Here is a 23,881-nt window from a genome sequence, read left to right on the forward strand (position 1 = left end):
AGCCTAGCATTATAGACCTCGATCTGCGTCAGCTTCTGCACTGTCTCGTTCATCCTGGCAGTCAAGGCTTCTAGCTGAGCGGCGATAGTCGCGTCAGCATTAGTCGTGTCACTTCCGTTTCATGTCATCTCACGTAGCTTAATCTCCCTTCTCTCTAGCGCCAACTGTTTGGGTAAAAGTAATCGATTCATTTAGAGTCTACGGATCTCTCTTCTGACGCACCTCATATAGATCGTCTGCTATCTTTTCGAGGTTCCTGCTGCTTGCGAATTGTTCAACAAAAACATCCGTCAATGATGCAAACGAATTTACTGAACCGTTTGGCAAGTTGATAAACCACTGAAGTGCAGCTCCCGTAAGGCTTGAGCCAAAACTCTTGCACATAGTCGCCTCCCTGCACTCTTTTTTGATAGCCGTCGTGAACATTCGTTGTTTGTATTGCGCTCTGTGGTCATCCGGGTCAGATGTTCCATCATACATCTTCATTATTGGTAGCACGAATTTTCTCGGCATCTCAGTGAGTGCGATTTCATCAGAGAACGGTGTATCAAGATACGAGTGCAAGTTCTTTTCCGGATCGGTGGAGCCACTCCTGGCAGTCGTTCAATCATGGCTTCTACTACACCCAAGCGTTTTGTAATCATAGCTTCCAAGTAAGCGGTTTCAGATGACTTGGTATATGCTCATGTTCGATTCCTGCCATGCGCGGCGTGTTGCCAACTCCTTGTTGATTCAAATTTTCTTCTCGAATAAGGTTTTCACGTGCCTGCAGTAGCATATATGAAACACAAAAGAGTCCTATCGATCTAAGCAACCAGATTTAGTTTAAATACTTTAAAATTAATTATTATTTAAATTCTTTTATTAAACATAAATATAACAATTTCAAGAGAATATAATTTTCTTATATCATTATCTTATAAATATTCTAATTTTAATTTATTAACAATCTTGAAATTACCACATGTTTAATAATTTAACCCGCTCCATTATAACCCTTAATTTTTTACATCTTTTCTCTTTTGAATTGATTTAATGTATTAATGTAGTCTTTAGTTAAAGTTTTTCAAATAGTAAAAAATGGATATACTGTAAAATACATGTTTTATTTATTTTTATAACGCAATTGCATGATTCATGAACACGTTTTTTGTTTGCAATGAATATTTTATCAAATGTATACGAAATACCGTATGGAAATACTGTATTAGTAGTACTACAGCAAATAAAGTAAACTTATTATTAAAACCGGTATACGAAACCAAACTCAATTACTCAAAAAATAGAAATAAGAAAATTGCATGTGTGTGTTAGTAGGACCGAAGGCCCAATATGAAGTCTCAGATACTTTTCCTCATGAGTCGGATTCTTTGAAAACACGCGGATCCTCTTCTACTCGCATGTTAAGTTTTTAATTAAGTTTTTTAATTTCAATTTTATCCTTTTCAATTTCAATTAAACATCTCTTTTGTGAATAATTCAGTGGCAATTACTATAAATAAAACCATAATTTTGGATATTTTTAATTTTGTACTCCTCTTTTTTCTTGTGTATCAGCATACGAGTGCAAGTTCTTTTCCGGATCGGTGGAGCCATTCCTGACAGTCGTTCAATCATGACTTCTACTACACCCAAGCGTTTTGTAATCATAGCTTCCAAGTAAGCAGCTTCATATGACTTGGTATATGGCTCATGTTCGATTCCTGCCATTCGCGGCGTGTTGCCAACTCCTTGTTGATCCAAATTTTCTTCTCTAATAAGGTTTTCACGTGCCTACCTTGTTTCAGTGTTTCCTGCGCCGTTCTCTTCCTGACGAGGAGTTTCAAGTCTTCTGTCTTCCGTTGTGGGTGTTTGATTATTGGTTCTAGGTGTTGAGTTAAGGTCTTGCATCCGATTTACTTGTACCCCGTGAAACCTAGAGCTTGCTTCGGTAAAAACTCTCCCTACTGTCACCAGTCGTGTGGCTGTGTTTTTGGTCTCTTGTCTCGCTCTTGATTTGTATTGTGTTCATATCGCTTTCTTTTTATAGAGAAATCTCTTTACTCTAATCCTCATGGGATTTTGGCTTGAGTCACCGCCTCTACATGAGATAAGGTCGTTTTGAATATTCTCCTCAAGAGATAGACTCAAATATTTTCTCAACGATATTGGCAGCCATATCTCGTTGCGGCCCGCATTGACTCATTGCTCACCGTTACGGTCCATATTGACCCAATGTTCCCCGTTTTAGCCGGTATTGACTCAATGTTTACCGTTACAGCCGATATTGACTGAATATTCTAGATAATGCATAATTCTCTATTATTTATAGAATATATCATAATTATAATAGAATTTATCTATTATAATTTACATGATTAAAATTATGCCCAACAACGTTAATCTTACATACTCATATCTTATATATTACAATAGCAGTTTTTTTTGAATAAATTATTTGATTGGTGAAAATTATATGAGACGATCTATTTTTCTTTTATTTATTTTTACTTCAACAATCTTTTTCTTTATGTAAAGGTGAGTATTTTCCGGTTTTTTAGAAACAGTAATAATTGTATAATTTTCACAATCATTTTTTTTTTGTCATCATTGAATCATTTTTCATCTTATATAAATAGTTATTATTTTTCTTGTAAAATTAGCAACTTAAAATTAAAATAAGTAAACAATATTATAATTTCGAATTTTATGATATATATATATATATACATAATTTCATTATAATGATCTTTTCTAAATTTTAAAGCTGTTTAATTTTATAATTTTCTTATAATTACCTTTTAATATTTTTAAAATTGTTAAAAACAAAACTTTTTGTTTACATTTGGAAGTTTACAAAAGTTTTTCTGTATAGATTTTAAATAAAATTAGATTTTTTTTTCTCTATTTTACTTTTATATAAAAAAAAATTATGGTAGATTTTAAATTTTTATTTTTAAAATTTTTAATAAATTTAGAATTGACATGTGTCAACATCTGAATGATATAATTGACATGTGTCACGATATTGTTAATAAGTAATATTAATATCAAACTTTATATATTAGGCTTTCTGATTGTTCCATTTTATAAATTTTTTTTAAGTTGTTGTGCACTATATTCTTAAAAATAGTTTATGACATGTTTTTTACAGTATTCCTTTTTATTGGTTAAATTTTCATATGTGATAAAATATGTTATTTATTAATTTTTCGTGTGTTTAATCCAAAAATCTTATAAAATGTGACAGATGGAATATTAAAATGGAAACACAAGCTTCCAAAATATAAGCTTGCAATAAATTTCTAAATCGAATATTTCAAAATTTTCTAAGAATTTACGATTTTCATTCTAGTTCTGAAACGGACCTCGGATAAATTATACAAACTCTTAATTAATCTGTATCAAAGAATAATAATGTTTTATAAATTGAGAATTGGAGGGTCGGCCGAGCGAGCCAACCCTATGGGTTGTTCCAGAAATAATGTCGGCCATATGTCTTGATTTTGCCATACAGCACTCACCCTTTTAACTCAGGCTGAGCGTGGCATAAATAGCCATCCGACCCTTTTTAATTTTTAAAGACAAGGCCCATCTTCATTATATAACCCCTTCTCTTCCCTCCCTCTCTCTCGTGTTCCCGATGTGGGACAAAAAACTACAAAGTTTTGTATTCAATTTTTGTACACTTTTTTTTTGATCAATTTAAATATATTAATTTACTGACAATTTTATGTGATATATATTAATCATAGAAACATGTGACAGAATGTGAGAAAAAGTTGATTCATAAATAACTTGTAATTTTAATACATCATAAACAAAATATTGTAGCAAATTAATTTTGACTATGATATCAAATTTTCTGGTCTGAATTAGGACAATTAAAAACTGAACAATATCAAATAACAAGATTAATTCTGAGCTAAGAAAACAGAGAAAGCTTTAAGCGCATATACACACTCTAGGGGTTGATGAAGTACATTGCTTGACCTTCAATGTAAAAAGAGTCTTTGTACTTCTTTGTACTGCCTTTATGAATCCCATTTTCCATCCATTCCTGTCGCTCAATCCAAGCTTCTCTTCCAAAGTCCAGAATTCCCAATATCTGTTATCCAAAATTCATTTCAGTGCCATGCCCAAAGTCAATAATAGTTAAAGTTGGAAAGAAAAGCACTACGTACCGCTCCGCCTTTCCAAGTTACGAAAGCTGGGTCCGTTCTTGACGGCAGAACCTCCACAGTCTTGATAGCTTCAGTTGGAGGTATTGCGCGAAGAACTCTGCAGTGTATAAATGGAGAGAAGGACACAAACATTACTTCAAAAGGTACGGTTCGGTGTGTGCATAGAAGAACGTGGTGCCTTCTTCTGGATGTTTAGAAAACAGAATTTTTGGTTAAGAAACGAACAAACCTTTCTTCCACAGCTGGTACAAGACCTTTAGTCGAACCAACACCACCAATCTGAGAAGCCAAAGGAGAAAGGTAACCAAGAAACACATTCAGGTATGAACAGTTACAGGTAGCACAAGGTTACATGGCTAAAACTTGAGTGTGTAAAGAAAAAGGTTTTCAGGATCTACCAATTGAATGCTGGAGAAAAGCTTTCGCCTAAGGTCTATGCGTCCTACAAGCCAGCAAAAAAAAAGAGGAAAAGGTTTCTGTTAGGTGTTGATTTATTATGTAAAGCAGGAGAGTGCATCACACAACATATACCAGCAGAGAGGATGCTGCTTGTAATGGCTTCAGCGAGACCAATCTTCTCTTCTTTCTTTGGTTTCGAAGGGGAAACTGCAAAACTATCCCACATTGGTAATCCCATATTACCACCACCTCCAAAGTCCATGTTCCACGTGTCCTCCAACATATTCTCGTAGTCTTGGAACCTAAACAATAAGCAAATGTTTAACATGAGTTCTCTTGCTCCCAAACTAAATCGAAGTAAAGGACACTAGAAGATTAGCTCTGACCATTCACGTGGAGGCTGAGGAAACACTTCAGGGACCAAAAGGTTAGGATAAAACAGACCCATTGGCGGAACCTGAAAGGAACAAAGGAAAGCTTTTCAAGACTAAGAAGCATTAACAAAATAGTGACTTGATCTTGTTTTTTGTTTACATTAAGTGAGGTGAGAGTTGTTTTGTGAGGCATAGCTGGCATGCCGTCCTCATAAGAATGAAACTGTTGCACCAGCTTCCACTTCTCCTTCCTGTGAATGGAAAAAGTATCTTAGTTTCAATATTCCTTATCAAAAGAATAAAACCACGAAGATAAATCCAACTAACTCTAATATCACAATATGACTCCTTAAGTTGATTAAGCATCAGCAAATCGATTGGCTTTGCCAAAACATCTGTTCGGATTTGTGGCCACTTTTGGTAATGCCGCTGAATCCATAGAAGGCATCTACATATATCCTGAAAATTTATATGTAGATGAAGAACTTTTAGTATCAATGTAGTTCAAGAGAAAATAAAAAGAGAAATGATCCATATTTTCTTACCTCTCCTCCAAAAGGTAAAATCTTTTCAGTATTTGGCAATGAGACTCCATCCTACAAACCAAATAACATGAACATACAGAGAATATCAAACAGTTATAACAGCAGAAAGATGTTTTCTCGTATTCTTATAATACCTCGATACAAACAACTGTACTAGTCTGGGCTCCAATATTCACAATACAAGCTGTTGACAAACCATTCCCAAAAACAGCGGATAGACCTTCTTGGTGGACAACTGCTGAGTTAAAGCGTAGCCCTCCCAACACAACAGTTAACATTTCCTTAATTTCTGATAATACCATGAAGCCAAGTCAGAATACTAGTTCACACCGATCAAATCATATTTAGATGGAACTGAGAAAATAAGACTGCAGTAGGCATAACAAGTTTACCGCGGCTGTCAAATGTTTCCGGGACAACAAGAACAGCATGAAAAGAGAATCTTTCACTGTGAGAAATATGTAGTTTTTTCTAATAGAACCCAGTCCAAGATAGCGGTTAAGTCCTCGCAAACCTGAAAAAAAAATAGAAGTACCAATAAGAAGCCAACAATCCCTTCTACAAAGACAGATGGAAGATATATTGGAACTAACGCACCTGCTGTGCTGAATAATGTGGCGAAACATTGAAGTGACCTCTCCGAATAGGATGGCGTATGCAATATGGCTCTTTTGGCGATATTTTCATAGCTTCTTCACCAAAAATCGTCTTCTTGTACTTACGCTTACTCTCACTAGCATCTTTAGAATCGATAACATCAGGAGCAGCTTTAGTTGCGCTGGCCTCACCTTTATCAGCAGAAGTTTCTGCAAAATTGTCACCCAGCTTATGTGTATTCAGAGAAATACCATTACGATACAAATCCTAATAAAGTCTACCAAAAGAGTAAGGCAGGGAAGAAAACTGAAGCACAAGAATAATAAATTAGAATGACACCTGACGCGACAGGAGAAATCTGCACGTCCTCATACACATCAGTCCAAGTAAAGACTGTATCTTTCTTTGTAGTGCTCGGTTTATTGTACCCATCGATCCTTCCCATCTGCATAAACTTTCAAATGTTTAAAAGCAAGAACAATCAGTTTTTTCACACATTACTCAAAATTCCAAAAATCTAAACCTCCCTCAAGTGAACAATTTTTGTAACAAACATTCAAGCAAAAACACTTACAATCACCACACTATTCTACTTACCTTGCGTGATGCAGAGCCAGAAGAACTTTCATCCAGATACGGTATCTTCAACAGCGATGCCGCCTTTCAGTAAGAAACCAAAAGAAATCAATCAACAAAGTGACAGAAGCAGCAAAGATCAAAACCAAATAGTTTTCTTACTGTATTGTAAGCTCTCTCACGGTCAACATGTTGATTCGTCGTGACCTGAGTGTTAAGCATCTGGGGTTTTACAAAGAAGACACCATTCAACATTAATCGACAGAGAAAACAAAAGGAACACAAAACGTAAAGTGAAAACCAAAATTCACAAAAACCTGATCAACAACATTTGGTTTCCCTGTGTGGTATCTAGCAATACAATTAGGGACATTGAAAGGCTTCTCATCCATAGCCAACCCAATTCTTACATTCGCAGAGCCTAATCAAAACCAGCACCAATCAGAATTTGGGCTACCATAACACAAGTTCAATAAACCCTAGATAGAGCTCAAGAACCCTAAATTCGAAGAGAAGAAGAAGAAGAAGAAGAAGGAAGCAAGAACCTGGGTTGATGACAACGAGATTTGATCCTCGTTCGGATAAAATCTGAGTCGGGGCAACAGATTTCAAGTAATCCTGCAACGAGATGTGAGATTTTGATTTTCGGGTTGCCATGAGAAATGGTGTACCTGGAAAAGGGAAAAAAAGATAATACCATTGGAAGCGCAGTTTCGTTTGCTAAGGTTCTTCGCTACAGCAACTGTAGAATTAGGGTTTTGTGATACAGATGACAAGAGCTTCAATCAGATTCAGAGAATAGCAAACCTTAAATAGTTTAAGAAGTTGATTTGGGATTGTGTGGTCTAGAAAGATGAAGCAAAGAAGTGAGCGGGTAACACTAGTTCCTTTTTAAAATTGAGAAAACCCGTAATCCGTGGGCCCGTTTCGCTGTAGCTTTGGAAATTTTGTCGGAGATCTGCTTTCCGCTTATTTAAATAAGATTGGAAATTTTTGAAATTTTGTCGGTGTAGTGTTTCCGGAAATTTTAATTTCAAAATTTGTTGAAAAATCATTTGTTTATGTTCCGGAGCTATTTACGCTTTTATAAAGTAAAAGTGTGCGATGGAAAATATGAATAAATAAGATAAAGAGTTATTTGTAAAGATTTTTTTCCATAAGAAATTTAAAGCTAATATAGTGATTTTATCTTCGTATTCGTGTGGCTAAGATAATGTTTATGTGGATACTAGTCTTCGTATTTTATCTTTACTGATTCTTGAATTAAAAGGTACGGTGAGAAAATAAATTGGTAACGATAAGATAGAGTTATACTTTACTTCATAATAAAATAACGAAATTAGGTTTCAGCATGAATTGATGAATTTTGGTTTCATAATCTTTTAGTCCTATTGGAAGTTATAAGTCTAGAAAGCCCACAATTTGTGGGCCGTTTCGTCAACAATTTGTGGGTCACTTCATCGTAGTCCTGGAAATTTTGTCAAAGGTCTGCTTTCCGCTTCTTAAATGAAGTCGAAATCTTGTTGTTGTGAGACTTTTAGAAATTTGACTTTTAAAACTCATTGGAATCTTATATTTCTGGTTGGGAATTTGCTTTTTTACAAAGTGCGGTGGAAACTATTAAGGTAAGAGTTAGATTCAAGATTTTTTTCTATAACGACTTTAACTAAAATCTCAAAACTATTTTGTTTTATAGTTAGGTTTCAGTTTGGACTAATGAATATTAGTAACTGTTCATATAATTTGTTTCCTACTCTATGAAGTAGGGATGTTTACTGGAATGAGCCTTTGTTGGGCCAAAAATTTGAGATTGAGTTTTATAGTCCAAACTCTTGGTTTTAGGCATTTTAGGGGCAGAGGAAATGATGCTTTTAGCCCTATCTCTATCTATGTATCATCTTCTTCCTTCTCCTCAATCTCTTTTCTTCGGCCGATCTTAAAAATTCATGGATTTGTCTAATTTGTTTTAGATGAAAAAAAACTAAACCCTAAAGGATACTATCTAGAGAACCCAAGGGCTTCAATCAGAAACATTTATGGATTTTCTATTTCTCCACCATCGTTGGTTTGTATTTCACTATTTCTCCAAACCAGGAACTCCACCTCCAAGATCCGCCGACCATCTTGTTTAGTGAACCGAAAAGCTTCCAATTCATCTTTTTTCGGCAACTCTTCTGATTCATCTTAAAATCTAATCCAAATTAAGAATATTTTACATGTTCTGTGATTCATAAATCCAAAAAAAATTAGTTGGTAATTGGTTCAATCGCTTAACAACGATTAGCTGACCATCATCAAGGTGGAACTCACCATCGATAGCTGCAACTCCTTTAATCAGAGATTTGAAAATCTGAAAAAAAAAAAAACAATTGTTCACGGCGCAGGTCGCAGAGAAAGAGAGAGTTAAGGGTTAATGTAAGAAGGATAATTTAGTCTTTTTGGTTGATTAAAAAGGCCTAAATCTTTAAGTCTGGACTACAAGTCCTAAATCTATAAGTCTGGACTATAAGTCCTAAATCTATAAGAAACTGAGAAAAAGGCCTAATTCTGTAATTAATTCCTATGAAGTAACTCAAGAAACTTGAAACAACCCTTCCCATTTTTTTTTTAATAATGTTAATTCACTAGGGGTCCCATAAAACCTAGCAACAATCAACAACAGCGGATAACAAAAACAATTCCACTAAACCAATAAGAATTCTAACAATAACACTCCAATAACCAACAATGCAATAACCAAGTTCCAACATCCTACAATGTTCTATCAACTCAACATTAGCAACATAACAATAGCTAGACCACAATCAATCAAGTCTCTAGAACATCCTCCTCCCCATCGCCCTGATTCCACGATCACACTTTGCCTTTACCTGCACCACAAACACAAATTGCAATGCATGAGTATTTTATAAACACTCAGTAAGGCAATCCTCCCATCTACTGGGCTATACACACAAGCAATAAAGACATCTCTAACCATCAATAAACAATCAACAATCAACAATAACAAACCATGACTCAGCATCGACCGACACCAACATGCATCGACCGACACCAGTTGGAGGTTGCGTCGACCGATACGAGATCTGCATCGACCGATGTAAGGCTAACTTGCATCGACCGATGCTCCCATTGCATCGACCGATGCATGCTCGCCATAACATGAAAACCCTAGGTTTTACGCGCCGTCCTCGCATTTGCATCGACCGACGCACAAAATGCATTGACCGATGCTCCCATTGCATCGACCGATGCATGCTCAACATAGCACGAAAACCCTAGATTTTACGCGCCGTCCTCGCATTTGCATCGACCGACGCACAAAATGCATCGACCGATGCAATGCCGAGCATCGTTTTCCTCCGAAACTTCACACCGGATCTTCGTTCCTACAACCACAAAACCCGATCCCCAGCCACAAGAAAACTTCCCAATGTCCCAAATAACAAACTAACAAGCCTAACCACACATAACAAGCAAATCAAAGATATCTCCAGCTTAGATAAGCTATGGTCATGCACTTACCTTTGCCAGAGAAGAAATCCGACCCAATTACAGGAAGAAAATGCTCCTAGAAAGTTCCTACCACGATCTAAGCCTCAGATCTCACAGGAAAACGTCACAAACTTCCAAGTATCTCCCAAAAACGCTTAAGAACGGATAAGACCTCTTTTCTCTCTGTTTATTCTCCCAAAACGGTTGAACTTGTCGAATGAGACAAAAACACGACTTAAGGGTTTTTCCTAACCTAAAACGCAGCGTTTAACTTAACTCGTCCGCAGAAAACTGAACCTGCATCGACCGATGCACTATATGAATCGACGGATGCAATCCCCTAAACTGGGATTTTGGTTCGCGGATGTTACAATTCTCCCCCACCAACAAGGATTCGTCCTCGAATCCCGCAGCACCGTCCATCCGTCAAGGACCTCTGTGCCACCGTCAACACGGCCCGCACGTCCTCCGATCGGACTGTACACCGTCAGCCAAGGTTTCCCATGCAACTGTCACAACAGCCCGCACACCTCCGACTGAACCCCGAGGTCTCCCTCTAACCAATATACTCACATCAAAGACACTATTTGCTCACAACTCAGTGCTTTTCCCGTCCGTGGTCGCAACCAACGAATCATGCAGACTCGCTATCAGGCCAACCGCCTTAAGCTACGACATCCAGAAAGTCACTCACACACACTCCCCCCGCTCTCGGGTCGAAACCCTTGAGACATATCGGCTCATGGCTACGGTATCCAGGGAGTCTCAAATATCCCGCTCTTGGGTCGTCACCCTAAAGCGCTCTCGGATCGTCATCTGAAGCAACATACCACTACCACTCTCTAGCCACAAAGTCCATCGAGCTATCGGTATCACACGAGTTGGGCCCTCACGGCCTTAAGCGAACAAGTCTGATGCCATCGAGTATCTCCTGACTAGATCTACCTCAACATTTTCCACAAAAATTTCCCTTTTTAGAAAGTTTCTAACTCTAGAAACTGCTTTTTGTGGAAACTTTCTATTTATGGAAACTTCCCAAAATAGAAACCCGAGCTATTTCTCTTTTTTCCCATGACAACAATCAGTCAAACATAAAGAAAAATACTCATCTTATCAATCTCAAAAATTGTCATAATCGTTACAACCTCAACGAAAATACATAAGAAAAATAGGATACAACAATCCAAGCCATCAACCCGCATCTCGAGCACCATCTCATCTTGGTACTTAGTCGCACAACCAACCACCCCTAAGCGACCAACTATCAAGAGAGATGGGCTAGAATACTCCGTACCCGCTCCAGCCACGGACTACAACTTGGACCCGACTAGAAAAGCTCAAGTCGCGGCCTACATTTCAAACCACTTCTTAAACCTTGCCTTCAACCTCGCCTCGGGCTCCCAAGTCTGCTCCTCTACTCCATCACAGTCCCACAAGACTCTCATCAAAGGAATCTTCTTCTTTCGAAGTTCCTTGACTCTCCTCTCGAGCACCCTCAACGGCCTCGCCTCCAAGGTCATGTTGGGCTGAAGATCCTCAGGAATCTTAGCTAACAACCGATCACCCTCGTGAAGACACTTCCTCAACATCGACACATGAAATACCTTGTGGAACGCACGCATCACCTCAGGCAACTCCAGCCGGTATGCCACTAGTCCCACCCGCTCAACCACTCTGAACGGGCCCATGTACCTTGGACTCAACTTAGTCTCTGTCAATGACCTGTTTGGACCCCGTAACATGGCCATCTTGAGGTACACTCTATCACCAACCTGAAACTCAAGATCTTTCCTTATCTTATCAGCATAGCTCTTCTGCCGATCCTGAGCCTCCTTCATGTTCAGCCTCAGAACCCGAATCTTCTCCGAGGTCTCCTGAACAAAATCTGCACCATAAATGCTCCTCTCCCCCACCTGAGTCCAACGTAACGGTGTACGACACGGCCTCCCATACAATGCCTCATAAGGGGCCATACCAATACTCGCCTAGTAGCAGTTGTTGTAAGAAAACTCCACCAAGCTCAAATGATCTGCCCAATGACCACCCTAATCCAACACGCACATCCTCAGTAAATCCTCCAAAATCTGGATCGTCCTCTCCGACTGACCGTCCGTCTAAGGATGATAGGCTGTACTCATATGCACCTTCGTGCCCATCTCTGCCTGAAACGCCTTCCAGAACATCGAGGTGAAATTGGAATCTCTCTCAGACACAATACTAGCAGGCACACCATGCAATCTGACTATCTTCCTCACGTACTTCTTGGCCAAAACCGCTGTTCCATCAGTTTTCTTAATAGCCAGAAAGTGGGCAGACTTAGTCAAATGGTCCACAATGACCCAAATCGCATCAAACGTCCTCGACACAGGCAACCCCACCACGAAGTCCATCGTGATCATATCCCACTTCCACTCTGGAATGGGTAAACTCTGTAATAATCCACCAGGAACCTGATGCTCTGCATTCACTAGCTGGCAAGTGTCACACTTCGCCACCCAATCGGCTACGTCCTTGTTCATCCCGACCCAGTGATAATACCGCTTGAGGTCACGGTACATTTTGGTTGCTCCTGGATGAATAGAGAACTTGTTCGAAAGAGCCTCTCTCAGTATCTCCTGCCTCAAATCCTCACCCTTGGGCACACAGACCCGACCATGCACAAGAATAGTACCATTAGCAGAGACCTGATACTCCGAACCCGCAGCCTTAGAGGCATTCACCAGCCCCTCATCACTCTCCTGAGCTAACCGCACTCTGCTCAACAAGTCCGCTTGATCAGCTGCCGCCAAACCCAAAGGTTCCTCTGAGATAGCACACAACCTCAATGCACTAATCTCACCCACCAACGCCTCCATATCCTGCTCCTGAGCCGAAGCCACCCGCTTCCGACTCAGAACATCTGCAATCAGGTTAGCCTTACCAGGATGGTAAGCTATGTCTAGATCATAATCCGCTACTAACTCCATCCAACGCCTCTGCCTCAAATTCAGCTCTGGCTGAGTAAAAATGTACTTCAAACTCCTGTGATCTGTAAATACCTGTACCTTCCCGCCATACAGATAAGACCTCCAAATCTTCAGAGCAAAAATCAATGCTGCCATCTCCAAATCATGATTAGCCTCGTGTTTCCGCAACTGTCGCGAAGCGTAGGCTATAAACTTCCCCTTATGCATAAGCACACAACCCAACCCCAGTCCAGAAGCATATGTATACACAATGTAGGGCTCATTCTGCTCAGGCAGTGCTAACACCGGCGTGGTAGTCAACATCTGCTTGAGGCTTACAAAACTCGCCTCACATTCCGGTGACCCCACAAATGGGACCTCCTTTCCTGTAAGCTTAGTCATCAGCTGAGCCATACTCGCAACACCCCGAACAAACCTCCTATAGTAACCCGCTAACCCCAGAAAACTCCGGATCTCAGTGGCACTTTGTGGCCTCGGCCACTCCCTGATGGCCTGAATCTTCTCGGGATCCACTGAAACTCCCTCTACAGAAACAATGTGGCCTAAGAATCCCATCTCATGCTGCCAGAAACTGCACTTACTCAGCTTAGCAAACAATTTCTGCCCCCGCAGCTTCTCTAGAACTGCCCTCAGATGTACTGCATGCTTCTCAGGACTCTTAGAATATACCAGGATGTCGTCGATGAAAATGATGACTGACACGTCCAGAAACTCCTGAAATACGCTATTCATCAATCTCATAAACGCAGCTGGCGCGTTTGTCAAACCGAACGGCACCACCACAAACTCATAATGCCTGTATCTCGTCCTGAAGGCAGTCTTCCTCACATCTGCCTCATGTATTGGAATATGATGATAACCCGATGCTAAGTCAATCTTGGAGAACCAAGTAGCACCCCTCAACTGATCCAACAACTAATCAATTCTCGGGAGAGGGTACTTGTTCTTCATAGTGACCCGGTTCAAACCCCGATAGTCGATAGACAACCGGAAACTCCCATCCTTCTTCTTAACAAACAGCACCGGTGCTTCCCACGGTGAACAACTAGGACAGATAAAACCCTTACTCAACAAATCCTCCAGCTGCTTCTTAAGCTCTGCCATCTCTGATGGAGCCATCCTGTAGGGCACCTTAGACAATGATGTTGTCCCTGGTTCCAACTCTATGATGAAGGGATCAGACCGAGATGGTGGTAACCCTTGCAACGACTGGAACACATCCTCAAACTCCTCCACAACCCGAATACATCCAACAGAAGACTGCCCCACTGACTCCGGCATCGAAATTGTAACCAAATAATCCTCCCGCCCCTTCTCGATCATCTTCCTAGCCTGCACAGCCGAGATCACGAGACTCCCCAAAGTCGGTCTCACTCCCTCAAAAACCAACTTCCCTTCTAGACGCTTAAAGACAACTCTGCCCCTGTAACAGTCCAAATGCACCCTATGATGATGCAACCAATCCATACCCAGAATCACATTATACAACTCCACTGGACTGATAATCAAATCTGCCGGCCTCGACTCCCCCGCAATCTGAATCTCCACATCCCTCACTCGACCGAAGACTCTCAGGAACTTCCCTCCTGCAACCCTGACAACACTCGTGCTCTCACTGGAATCTCCGCTGATACTAGCACTCTCCGCGCACTTCGGAGTAATGAAGCAATGAGTTGCTCCAGATTCAAACAGAACGTGGGACATAAACCGCCCACCAACAAGGTCCCTACACAAACCTCATGTGTTGAGAACCTAACATTCAATCACAAGCAAAAACAAACATAATCTGAACTATTGAATTGACCAAGTTCGAATCTCAGAAGTTATACCTGTGATCGCTCCTTCACTTGTTCCACCGGTCTCCACAGTCGAGTACACCCGCGACGTCCGCTCGATCCAACCCACCGGCTGCACACCCTGCTGCACTCCTGGCTGACCTCCAACCTGCACCGCTGCTACTACCATCTGCTACAACTTGGGACAACGAGGCTTGATATGCCCCGTCTCCCTGCAGTAGTAACACACTCGGGTATCTGTCCGCGGCTCCGTCACTGCCCGCTGCTCACCTCTCTGCGGACAGTTGGTCACCTTGTGGTCCCTGCTACCACACCCAAAGCATCTCGCACCCCCGTACCTCTATCTCTGCATATCATCAAGCTTCCGCTTCTGCCCCTGCGCAGGCTTGCCGCCCTTGCTAGGAACAGAATGCGGGTAGGACCGTTGTGGCTGCACCGAAGGACTGACCACAACCACCTGTGATCTCAAGTCGTCCTCTATCCCATCTGCAACCTCAACCAGCTCCGCTCTCGTAGCATAGCTCCTCACTCTGCACCGAGTCCTCAGATGATCCCGTAGAGCAAACAAGAACCTCCGCACCTGAGCTGACTCTGGCTCCAAAGCCCGGCCTGCATACCCCACAAGCCGACTGAACTCTACATCCAGCTCCCGCACTGTACGGTCCCCCTGAGTCAAACCCAAGAATCGTGCCTCCATGCGATCAAGAGCCTCCTGTGGGAAATACTTGGAGTTAAACTCCCTCACAAAATCCACCCAAGTCATATCCCGCTGCACCCTCTGTGTTGTCACTGACCTCCACCACACACGTGCATCACCTGACCAGTAATGCGCTGCTAAATCCACCCTAAACTGGTCGGGACACCGAAGCGACCGGAAAAGATCCTCCATCTGCTCTCTCCACTCATCCGCTACACTCGGATCCGTACTTCCCGAGAAAGACCCCGCTCCCACTTGCTGCACCTGCACCATCATCTGCACATACTGAGCATCCACTACCTCGGCCCCCGGCTGCACACCTGCCTGCAAACCCGCCACAGGCTGCACCATTGGGACCTGCCCACCAACCACTGGCGGCACTACTGGAACCTGCCCACCAACCTCTGGCGGCACTGCTGCTGGAAGCCGCGCCAAAACCTGAGCTAGAAATCCCATAAAGACATCCTCCCTGCCTGGAGCACCCTCCGCTGCAACCCTCACACCTGGGGCAACACTGTGACCGACACCGGGCCCATCCGCCATGTCGTCGCCCAAACCAGCCTGGTCTCCAAACACACTAGGATGAACATGTGACTCCGCTACCTCCTCACTGGCCCTGCTTTGGGTCACACTCTCACTGGCCTCGGGAACCTGACCCCGTCCCCGACCACGACCACGACCACGACCACGACCACGTCCACGACCACGACCACGACCATGCCCGCGACCAACAGCATCCCCACCTCTAACCATCTGTATCACCAAAAACAGAAGGCTAAGCAACAAATAATTCTAGTAGCACAAGAACACAACTCACCATGGAATCACAAAGCAAGCTCAAAGAGGATGTTCTAGGACCTCATGCCACACACAATTGACTAACTCACATAACAACTCTAGCATGAAATCCTAAACATCAACAGCAAAAATACAGTGAACCCTAGACCTAGAACCGTAAGAGCTCTGATACCAAAATGAAACAACCCTTCCCATTTTTTTTTTTAATAATATTAATTCACTAGTGGTCCCATACCCACTAACAACCTAGCAACAATCAACAACAGCGGATAACAAAAACAATTCCATTAAACCAATAAGAATTCCAACAATAACAATCCAATAACCAACAATGCAGTAACCAAGTTCCAACATCCTACAATGTTCTATCAACTCAACACTATTAACCTAGCAATAGCTAGACCACAATCAATCAAGTCTCTAGAACATCCTCCTCCTCATCGCCCTGATTCCACGATCACACTTTGCCTTTACCTGCACCACAAACACAAATTGTAATGCATGAATATTTTATAAACACTCAGTAAGGCAATCCTCATATCTACTGGGCTACACACAAGCAATAGAGACATCTCTAACCATCAATAAACAATCAACAATAACAAACCAGGACTCAGCATCGACCGACACCAACATGCATCGACCGACACCAGTTGGAGGTTGCGTCGACCGACGCAAGATCTGCATCGACCGATGCTCCCATTGCATCGACCGACGCATGTTCGGCATAGCACGAAAACCCTAGATTTTAAGCGCCGTCCTCGCATTTGCATCGACCGACGCACAAAATGCATCGACCGATGAAATACCGAGCATCGTTTTCCCCCGAAGCTTCTCGCCGGATCTTCGTTCCTACAACCACAAAACTCGATCCCCAGCCATAAGAAAGCTTCCCAACGTCCCAAATAACAAACTAACAAGCCTAACCACACATAACAAGCAAATCAGAGATATCTCTAGCTTAGATAAGCCATGGTCATGCACTTACCTTTGCCACAGAAGAAATCTGACCCAAACACAGGAAGAAAACGCTCCTAGGAAGTTCCTACGACAATCTAAGCCTCAGATCTCACAGGAAAACACCACAAACTTCCTAGAATCTCCCAAAAACGCTTAAGAACTGATAAGACCTCTTTTCTCTCTGGTTTTTCTTCCAAAACGGCTGAACTTGTCGAATGGGACAAAAACACGACTTAAGGGTTTTCTCTAACCTACAACGCAGCGCTTAACTTAACTCGTCCGCAGAAAACTGAACCTGCATCGACCGATGCACTATATGCATCGACCGATGCAATCCCCTAAACCGGGATTTTGGTTCGCGGATGTTACAAAACCCAAAAAGAAACATAAGTCGCGAGTTAGCCTATTATATGTCCATTTCAAACAGGAAAGACACCATAAAAGTGATTTTTGAATGAGAAACAAACAACAATATTATAAAACTAAGTTTCTTGAATTTTGTTTAAAAATAACTATATTATTCACATATACATAATTTGTTGATGTATAAACTGAAATTTATAAATATGTCTTTAGTTTACATTTTAAAGGAGAGGTCTGCTTTTCGTTTCTTTAAATAAGATAAACAATTCGTACAAGCTCTTAAAAGTTTGACGGTGTGGCGCTTCCGATAATTTGACCTTTAAAGTTGTTGAATTCTTATGTTTATGTTTCAGAAATATTTATCTATATTATTATATATTATTATTTTTGAAATACATTTGGTGTTATTACCTTGAAATTTTGGTTATTTAATTTGTTTTATTTACAACATTAACCCCTAACTATTTTCTTAAAATAACAATTCCTAGAAACTTATTTAATGGAACTATTTAAATCGACCTAATTTGATATATTTATTGCCATAAATAGCTTGACAACATCTATACATTTCGATTTTTCCAAAAACAACTATACGCATTAAATTTTTAATCCCATAAAATCTCCAAACTTATTTTAATAGATCTTTAGAGACTGTATGATCTCTTAAATTTAAATGACACAGCCGAGTTTGAGTAACAAATGATTACAATCGCAATAATTATTATAACGTTAATAAAGTTCATAAAAACGAGAACCCTACTTTAGAAACTCAATAATCGGGTATATTTAACTTTAGCATGAAGAAAAATATTTAATATAATATATACCGTGTTAAGAAACTGAATATTATTATGTGATAAATACCATCAAGCATTTTCCATGTATAAATATCAACTTCACAAACAAAACACAACACACAACCAAAACCACTAATATGACGGTTTTAAAACACAGGTTAAACCACTAATATGACGGTTTGCTGTTATATAGCGGGACATGTTATTAACATGACGGTTTGAATTAACATTAGTATAAATATAAAATATTATTAATTCGGTTTTGAAACACGGATTAAATCTTCCTTTAATTATTTGGTCAATACCACTAATATAAGAATATTAGACATATTAAATCAAGGTAACTTAACTAAAATTTTGTAAAATAATTAAATCAATAGTAAAATTGTGATTTAATCCGACAATAGCTTATAAATTACATATTTATGTATTTATTTCCCCTATTATTGTTCTAATTATTGACAATCCAAACAAAATTATTATTTAATTAAACAAAACAAACTAAATATAAAAAACAAAAACAAATAAAATGTTATTATTTTTTAAAAAATTGTCTCGTGGTGTACCGCGGGTTAAAATCCAGTGTTTTTATAATATAAAAGTATGCGGTGAAAAAATGAACAGATAAGATAAGAGTTAGATTCAAAAAAAAATCATAAGAACCTTAAAGCTAACATAGTAATTTAGTATTTGTGTGGAGAATAATCTTTGGATTTTATCTTTACTAATTCTTGAATAAAAGTGTGCAATGAGAAAATAAACTAAGAAAGATAAGATAAAGTTATACTTTCTTTCATTTATTAAATTAGGTTTCAGTTTGAATTGATGAATTTTGGTTTCATAATTTTTTAGTCTTATTTGAAGTAATAATTCTAGAAAGCCCGCAATTTGTGGGCCGTTTCATCGTAGTTTTGGAAATTTTGTCATAGGTCTGTTTTCCGCTTCTTAAATGATGTCAAAATCTCGTTATTCTAACGCTTGCAGATATTTTACTTTTAAGAAGTTGAATTGAGATTGTGTGGTCAAAGAAGATGAAACAAAAAGTGAGCGGGTAACACTAGTTCCTTATTAAAACTGAGAAAATGCGCAATCCGCGGGCCGCTTTGCTGTAACTTTGGAAATTTCGTCGGAGGTTTGCCTTCTACTTCTTTAAATAAGATCGAAAATTCTTAAAAGCTTTTAAAATTTCGTCGGTGTGGCGCTTCCGGAAATTTTACTTTTATAATTTGTTGAAATTTTATGTTTATGTTTCGGAAATGTTTACGCTTTCATAAAGTAAAAGTGTGCAGTGAAAAAAAATGAAAAAAATAAGAGAAGAGTTATATTCGAAATTTTTTCCATATGAACCTTAAAGCTAACATAGTGATTTAGTGTTTGTGTGGATACTAATCTTCATATTTTTTCTTTACTAATTCTTGAATTAAAAGGTGTGGGGAGAAAATAAACTCGTAAAGATAAGATAGAGTTATACTTTGTTGTATAGTAAAAAATTACTAAATTATGTTTCAGTTTGAACTGATGAATTTTGGTTTCATAATCTTTTAGTCCTATTCGAAGTTATAATTCTAGCAAAATTTGTGGGCTGCTTTGTCGTAGTCTTGGAAATTTTGTCAGAAGTTTGCTTTCCGCTTCTTATATGAGGTCAAAATCTCGTTGTTGTGAAGCTTCCAAAACTTTTACTTTATTTGTTAGAATCTTATATTTGTGGTTGGGAATTTGCGCTTTTACAAAGTGCGGTGGAAATTATTAAGATAAGAGTTAGATTCAATTTTTTTTTTTCTAAAAAGATCTCAAAACTACAATAGTGATTTAGTGTTTGTGTGGATATCAATATTTGTACATTATCTTTAATTATTCATGATTTTAAAAGTGCGGTCAAGAAATTGAACAATTAAAATAGAGTCATTTTAGGTATTTTTTCTTAACTTAAATCTCAAAACTATTTTATTTTATAATAATATTAGGTTACATTTCGGAATGAATTTTAGTTATCATTTTAATATAATTTTTGTCCCACTCTATGAAGTAGCTCAAGAAGTCCAAAAAAAAACATAAGTCGCAAGTTAGCCTATTATATGTCCATTTCAAATGGGCAAAACACCATTATAATGATTTTGAATTAATAACAAACATCAATGCTATATAACTAAGTTTATTGAATTTTCTTTAAAAGTAACTATATTATTCACACATACATAATTTTATGTATAAACTGAAATTTATAAATGTCTTTAGTTTACGTTTTAAGAAGATTGGATGTTGACCCACAAAACCGCAATAACAAAAGAACTAAGATGAGGACCCGGGACCATTGGGGTTGATACTTTCAAGACATTTTTTTGTTTTTCTTCTATTTGAAATGGGTTTTCAATTTATGTGTTTTCTGTTCATTGTAGCTTGTGTGGTGCACTATGAACTTATCTAAGCTTATGCAATGCAAGATAGCTCTTATATACCAGTTAGAGTGGATGGAAACCACTAATTTGTTTCCTTTAAAACTCTCTAGATCTGAAGGTTCCTTTCATCGATCAGATTTGTCCCTTCGATTTTGAAAGTTCTCCTAATCTGAAAGTTTCTTTTCATCGATCAAGTCGCTAAATCGGTGTTCAACATTTGCATCATGCATGGTTCAAATTTCAACAAATCAAAACTTCAAAATTCCCAATATCAAATCAAAGTAAAAGATGAAGTATATCATAGCTATCCTAAGAATCCTAAAAGAGAAAGAAAACCAAAGTTCTAAGAAACGATTTCATCGGGGAAAAAAAGGAAAAGTCAAAGGTATTGCTCATGGCAACAACCAGAAGAAAAATAATATTGATACTAAGCAGCTTTCGGCTTAGGTGTCCTCTTCTTCAAAATCCTCTTCGGTGTCGAGTTCTTCATTCCAATAAAGAAGAGCAATGCTCCAAAGAGTGCAACGCTCTGCAATAACACAAGGAATGATATTTTAGTCAAGATATTGTCCATTGTAATAAATGGGATGATCTTGGCTTTATAAGACTAACATGTTTAAGGTGTTAAGCTACATTCTTTTTGATTCAACAGATAGAGACTTGCACCCTAATGCAAACACAGACCCAGTTTCTAGAGATTACGATAATTAAACAGAAGTTCTGAACAAACCTGCAAGAACTCAGTCAACAGAAGGGAGAAATGACGTTCCTGAGGTCCATAGTTGTAGAAATCATACAGGATGGGACTGACAACCACCAGGTAGAAAGCCTAAAACAAACAGATAGATGAGATCTTAAAGTCAGATAATGAGTAAAGCCTTGGAATCCCTTATTTGTAAACATGTGATGAACAAGAAGAAGCCTAACCAGAAGATAAGCACCAACGATGTTTCCGATAACAAAGAGTAAGCCTCCGGCTCCTTTCAAGGCAATAATAGTAACAACGACTTGTCTCACCTTCAGAAAAAAAACATCCTCTAGGTCATGAAAAGACATATAGACAGTGACCGCATGACAGAAGAACATCATAACGACTAGATCCTTTACCTCTATCTTGGGCAAAGCTACCCCTAATCTAGAAGATAGATGTCCCTTAGCCAGATTAAGCTTTGGAGTCAATTCTTTAGCTGCAGGACCACCATCAACTCCGAAGTCATTGAACCTATAAAACCCCCCCAAATAAGCATAGTTAAAATTTAGTACTATGGTCAAAAGAGGTAGATGATATTTTGAGTAGCTTCTTCTAAAAACAAACTTAAATTAAAGTTACAATCGTGTTCCATTTATAGCTAATGATGCTTCTCTCTAGATCCTTATACACTGAAATAACCTAACCGACACAGCATCTGGAAGATGAGCAGCAATCACATTGGATTGTGGAGACCTCTCTATAAACGAATCCAACTCATTCATGCCGAATTAAGAGATAACAGTTCTATGTGACCTAATGCAGATCAAGAATGACCAAACTAATACAATTAATATTCAAACTTTGATTAATAATATGCAGTATCTAGAGATCACGAAAAAAAAAACATAAAATACAAAGTCTGCGATATTATAGTAAGAGATCCAGATCTGAACAAGTATCCAAAAATCAAAAGTTGATTAGATTCATTAACCTGAGAATTCGATTTCACAAAACCCTAGATTACAAAGAAAGAGTCTACACAGGTTCTCAATTCCTAGATTAGATCTAGCAGGAAGCAATTTCATAGTAGGAAAAAAATCAAAGCAAAGAACCCAAATGACATAATCAAGGAACACGATAAACAGATAGAGAAGGAGGACGAGAGAGAGCTCACATTTGCCAAGCGGAGAGGATGAAAAGAGAAGCGAAGAGAACTCTTCCAAGGAAAGAGAAGAAACCCATCTCTCTGATTTTGCTCGCGAGATTTGTCTGACGGAGACAGAGAGAGTCTTCTTGTTCGGCTGAGGAGGAGGAGGAGGACGAGGACGAGGACGAGAGAGTTCGGTTCTTCTGGTTTTGGATTATTTATTTTTAACGTTTATTTATTATTATAACTAAATCAACAAAACATTATGGAACTTTTTTTTTTTTTTTTTAACTCCCAACGAAAAACTGTACTCCACGATCTATTTATTCGAGGCGTCTCTCCAGTTTTTAACTTGGAAACTATATAGGTTTATTATTTTATTTCTTTTCGTAAAAATTACTTTTATTTTATTTGTAGAGTCTTCAGTTTTACATTTATTCAATACCGCCTTATTTGTAGAGTCTTCAGTTTACTTTTTTTTTTCTTCAGCTTACATAAGGGATAAAGACTATATAAATACTTTTGACAAAGACTATTGTTTATATAAGAAAAAAAAAGCGTACAATTTCAAAATTTTCGAGTTTATATATCTGATTTACTGGAATCAAGAAGTAATTATTTGGATTTAGATTTGTAAAATGTAGATAAAAAAAATTAAATTGATAACAAAAGTTAGAGAAAATAATTTTAAATCATAAAGTATTACATTAAATTATGTACTGAGTATATATATATATATACATGTGTCAAGTATAATTAAAAGTTATGTAGTATATGTCAATTGTAAATGGAGAATATATGATCTATATCAAATTACAAGAATAATAAAAAAAAAATCATACCAAATCACTCGGTTTGGTAAAAAATAATAATCAAATTTTGGTTTAGTTCTGAATATATTTTTTAAGCGCTTTATAAAATACCTTATATATTAATAGAGAAATATTTTGTACAAAAAACTGACATGTCATTGCGAGAGAGTTTCATACACTTTTTTTAAATTTGTCTTTATTAATTAATATTAATTATAATTCATGTCATTGTATATTGAGAATTTGTTAAAAATACTATTTTTGATATACCCATTTTCAAAAATACCTTTTTTGTTATTTTCATTTATG

General features: G+C 38.5%; 1 protein-coding gene, 1 non-coding gene and 1 pseudogene across 3 annotated transcripts; all 3 read right to left on the reverse strand.

Annotated features, from left to right (window-relative positions):
* Positions 1 to 3,416: 3,416 nt before the first annotated feature.
* On the reverse strand, positions 3,417 to 3,552 carry LOC147935287 (U11 spliceosomal RNA). Its single transcript, XR_015573509.1, has one exon. It is a non-coding gene; the product is annotated as a U11 spliceosomal RNA (small nuclear RNA).
* A 197-nt stretch (positions 3,553 to 3,749) lies between these two features.
* Positions 3,750 to 7,311, reverse strand: LOC147935288 (actin-related protein 9-like; annotated as a pseudogene). The gene is made up of 17 exons (XR_015570912.1): positions 7,200 to 7,311; positions 6,972 to 7,075; positions 6,817 to 6,876; positions 6,676 to 6,738; positions 6,418 to 6,523; positions 6,079 to 6,287; positions 5,874 to 5,995; positions 5,616 to 5,770; positions 5,482 to 5,532; positions 5,264 to 5,395; positions 5,097 to 5,187; positions 4,949 to 5,019; positions 4,695 to 4,864; positions 4,562 to 4,605; positions 4,393 to 4,442; positions 4,164 to 4,260; positions 3,750 to 4,087 (listed from the first exon to the last, which is right to left on the reverse strand). The product of XR_015570912.1 is annotated as an actin-related protein 9-like (transcript).
* A 13,849-nt stretch (positions 7,312 to 21,160) lies between these two features.
* On the reverse strand, positions 21,161 to 23,184 carry LOC104725110 (uncharacterized). Its single transcript, XM_010443716.2, has 5 exons — positions 22,788 to 23,184; positions 22,030 to 22,144; positions 21,850 to 21,939; positions 21,653 to 21,751; positions 21,161 to 21,451 (listed from the first exon to the last, which is right to left on the reverse strand). Exons 1-5 carry the CDS (start codon positions 22,853 to 22,855, stop codon positions 21,350 to 21,352), a joined length of 474 nt encoding a protein of 157 aa, XP_010442018.1. The 5' UTR covers positions 22,856 to 23,184; the 3' UTR covers positions 21,161 to 21,349.
* Positions 23,185 to 23,881: the final 697 nt, after the last annotated feature.

The sequence above is a fragment of the Camelina sativa genome, chromosome 11, assembly GCF_030686135.1.
Source record: "Camelina sativa cultivar CO46 ecotype springtype chromosome 11, ASM3068613v1".
Lineage (NCBI taxonomy): Eukaryota > Viridiplantae > Streptophyta > Magnoliopsida > Brassicales > Brassicaceae > Camelina > Camelina sativa.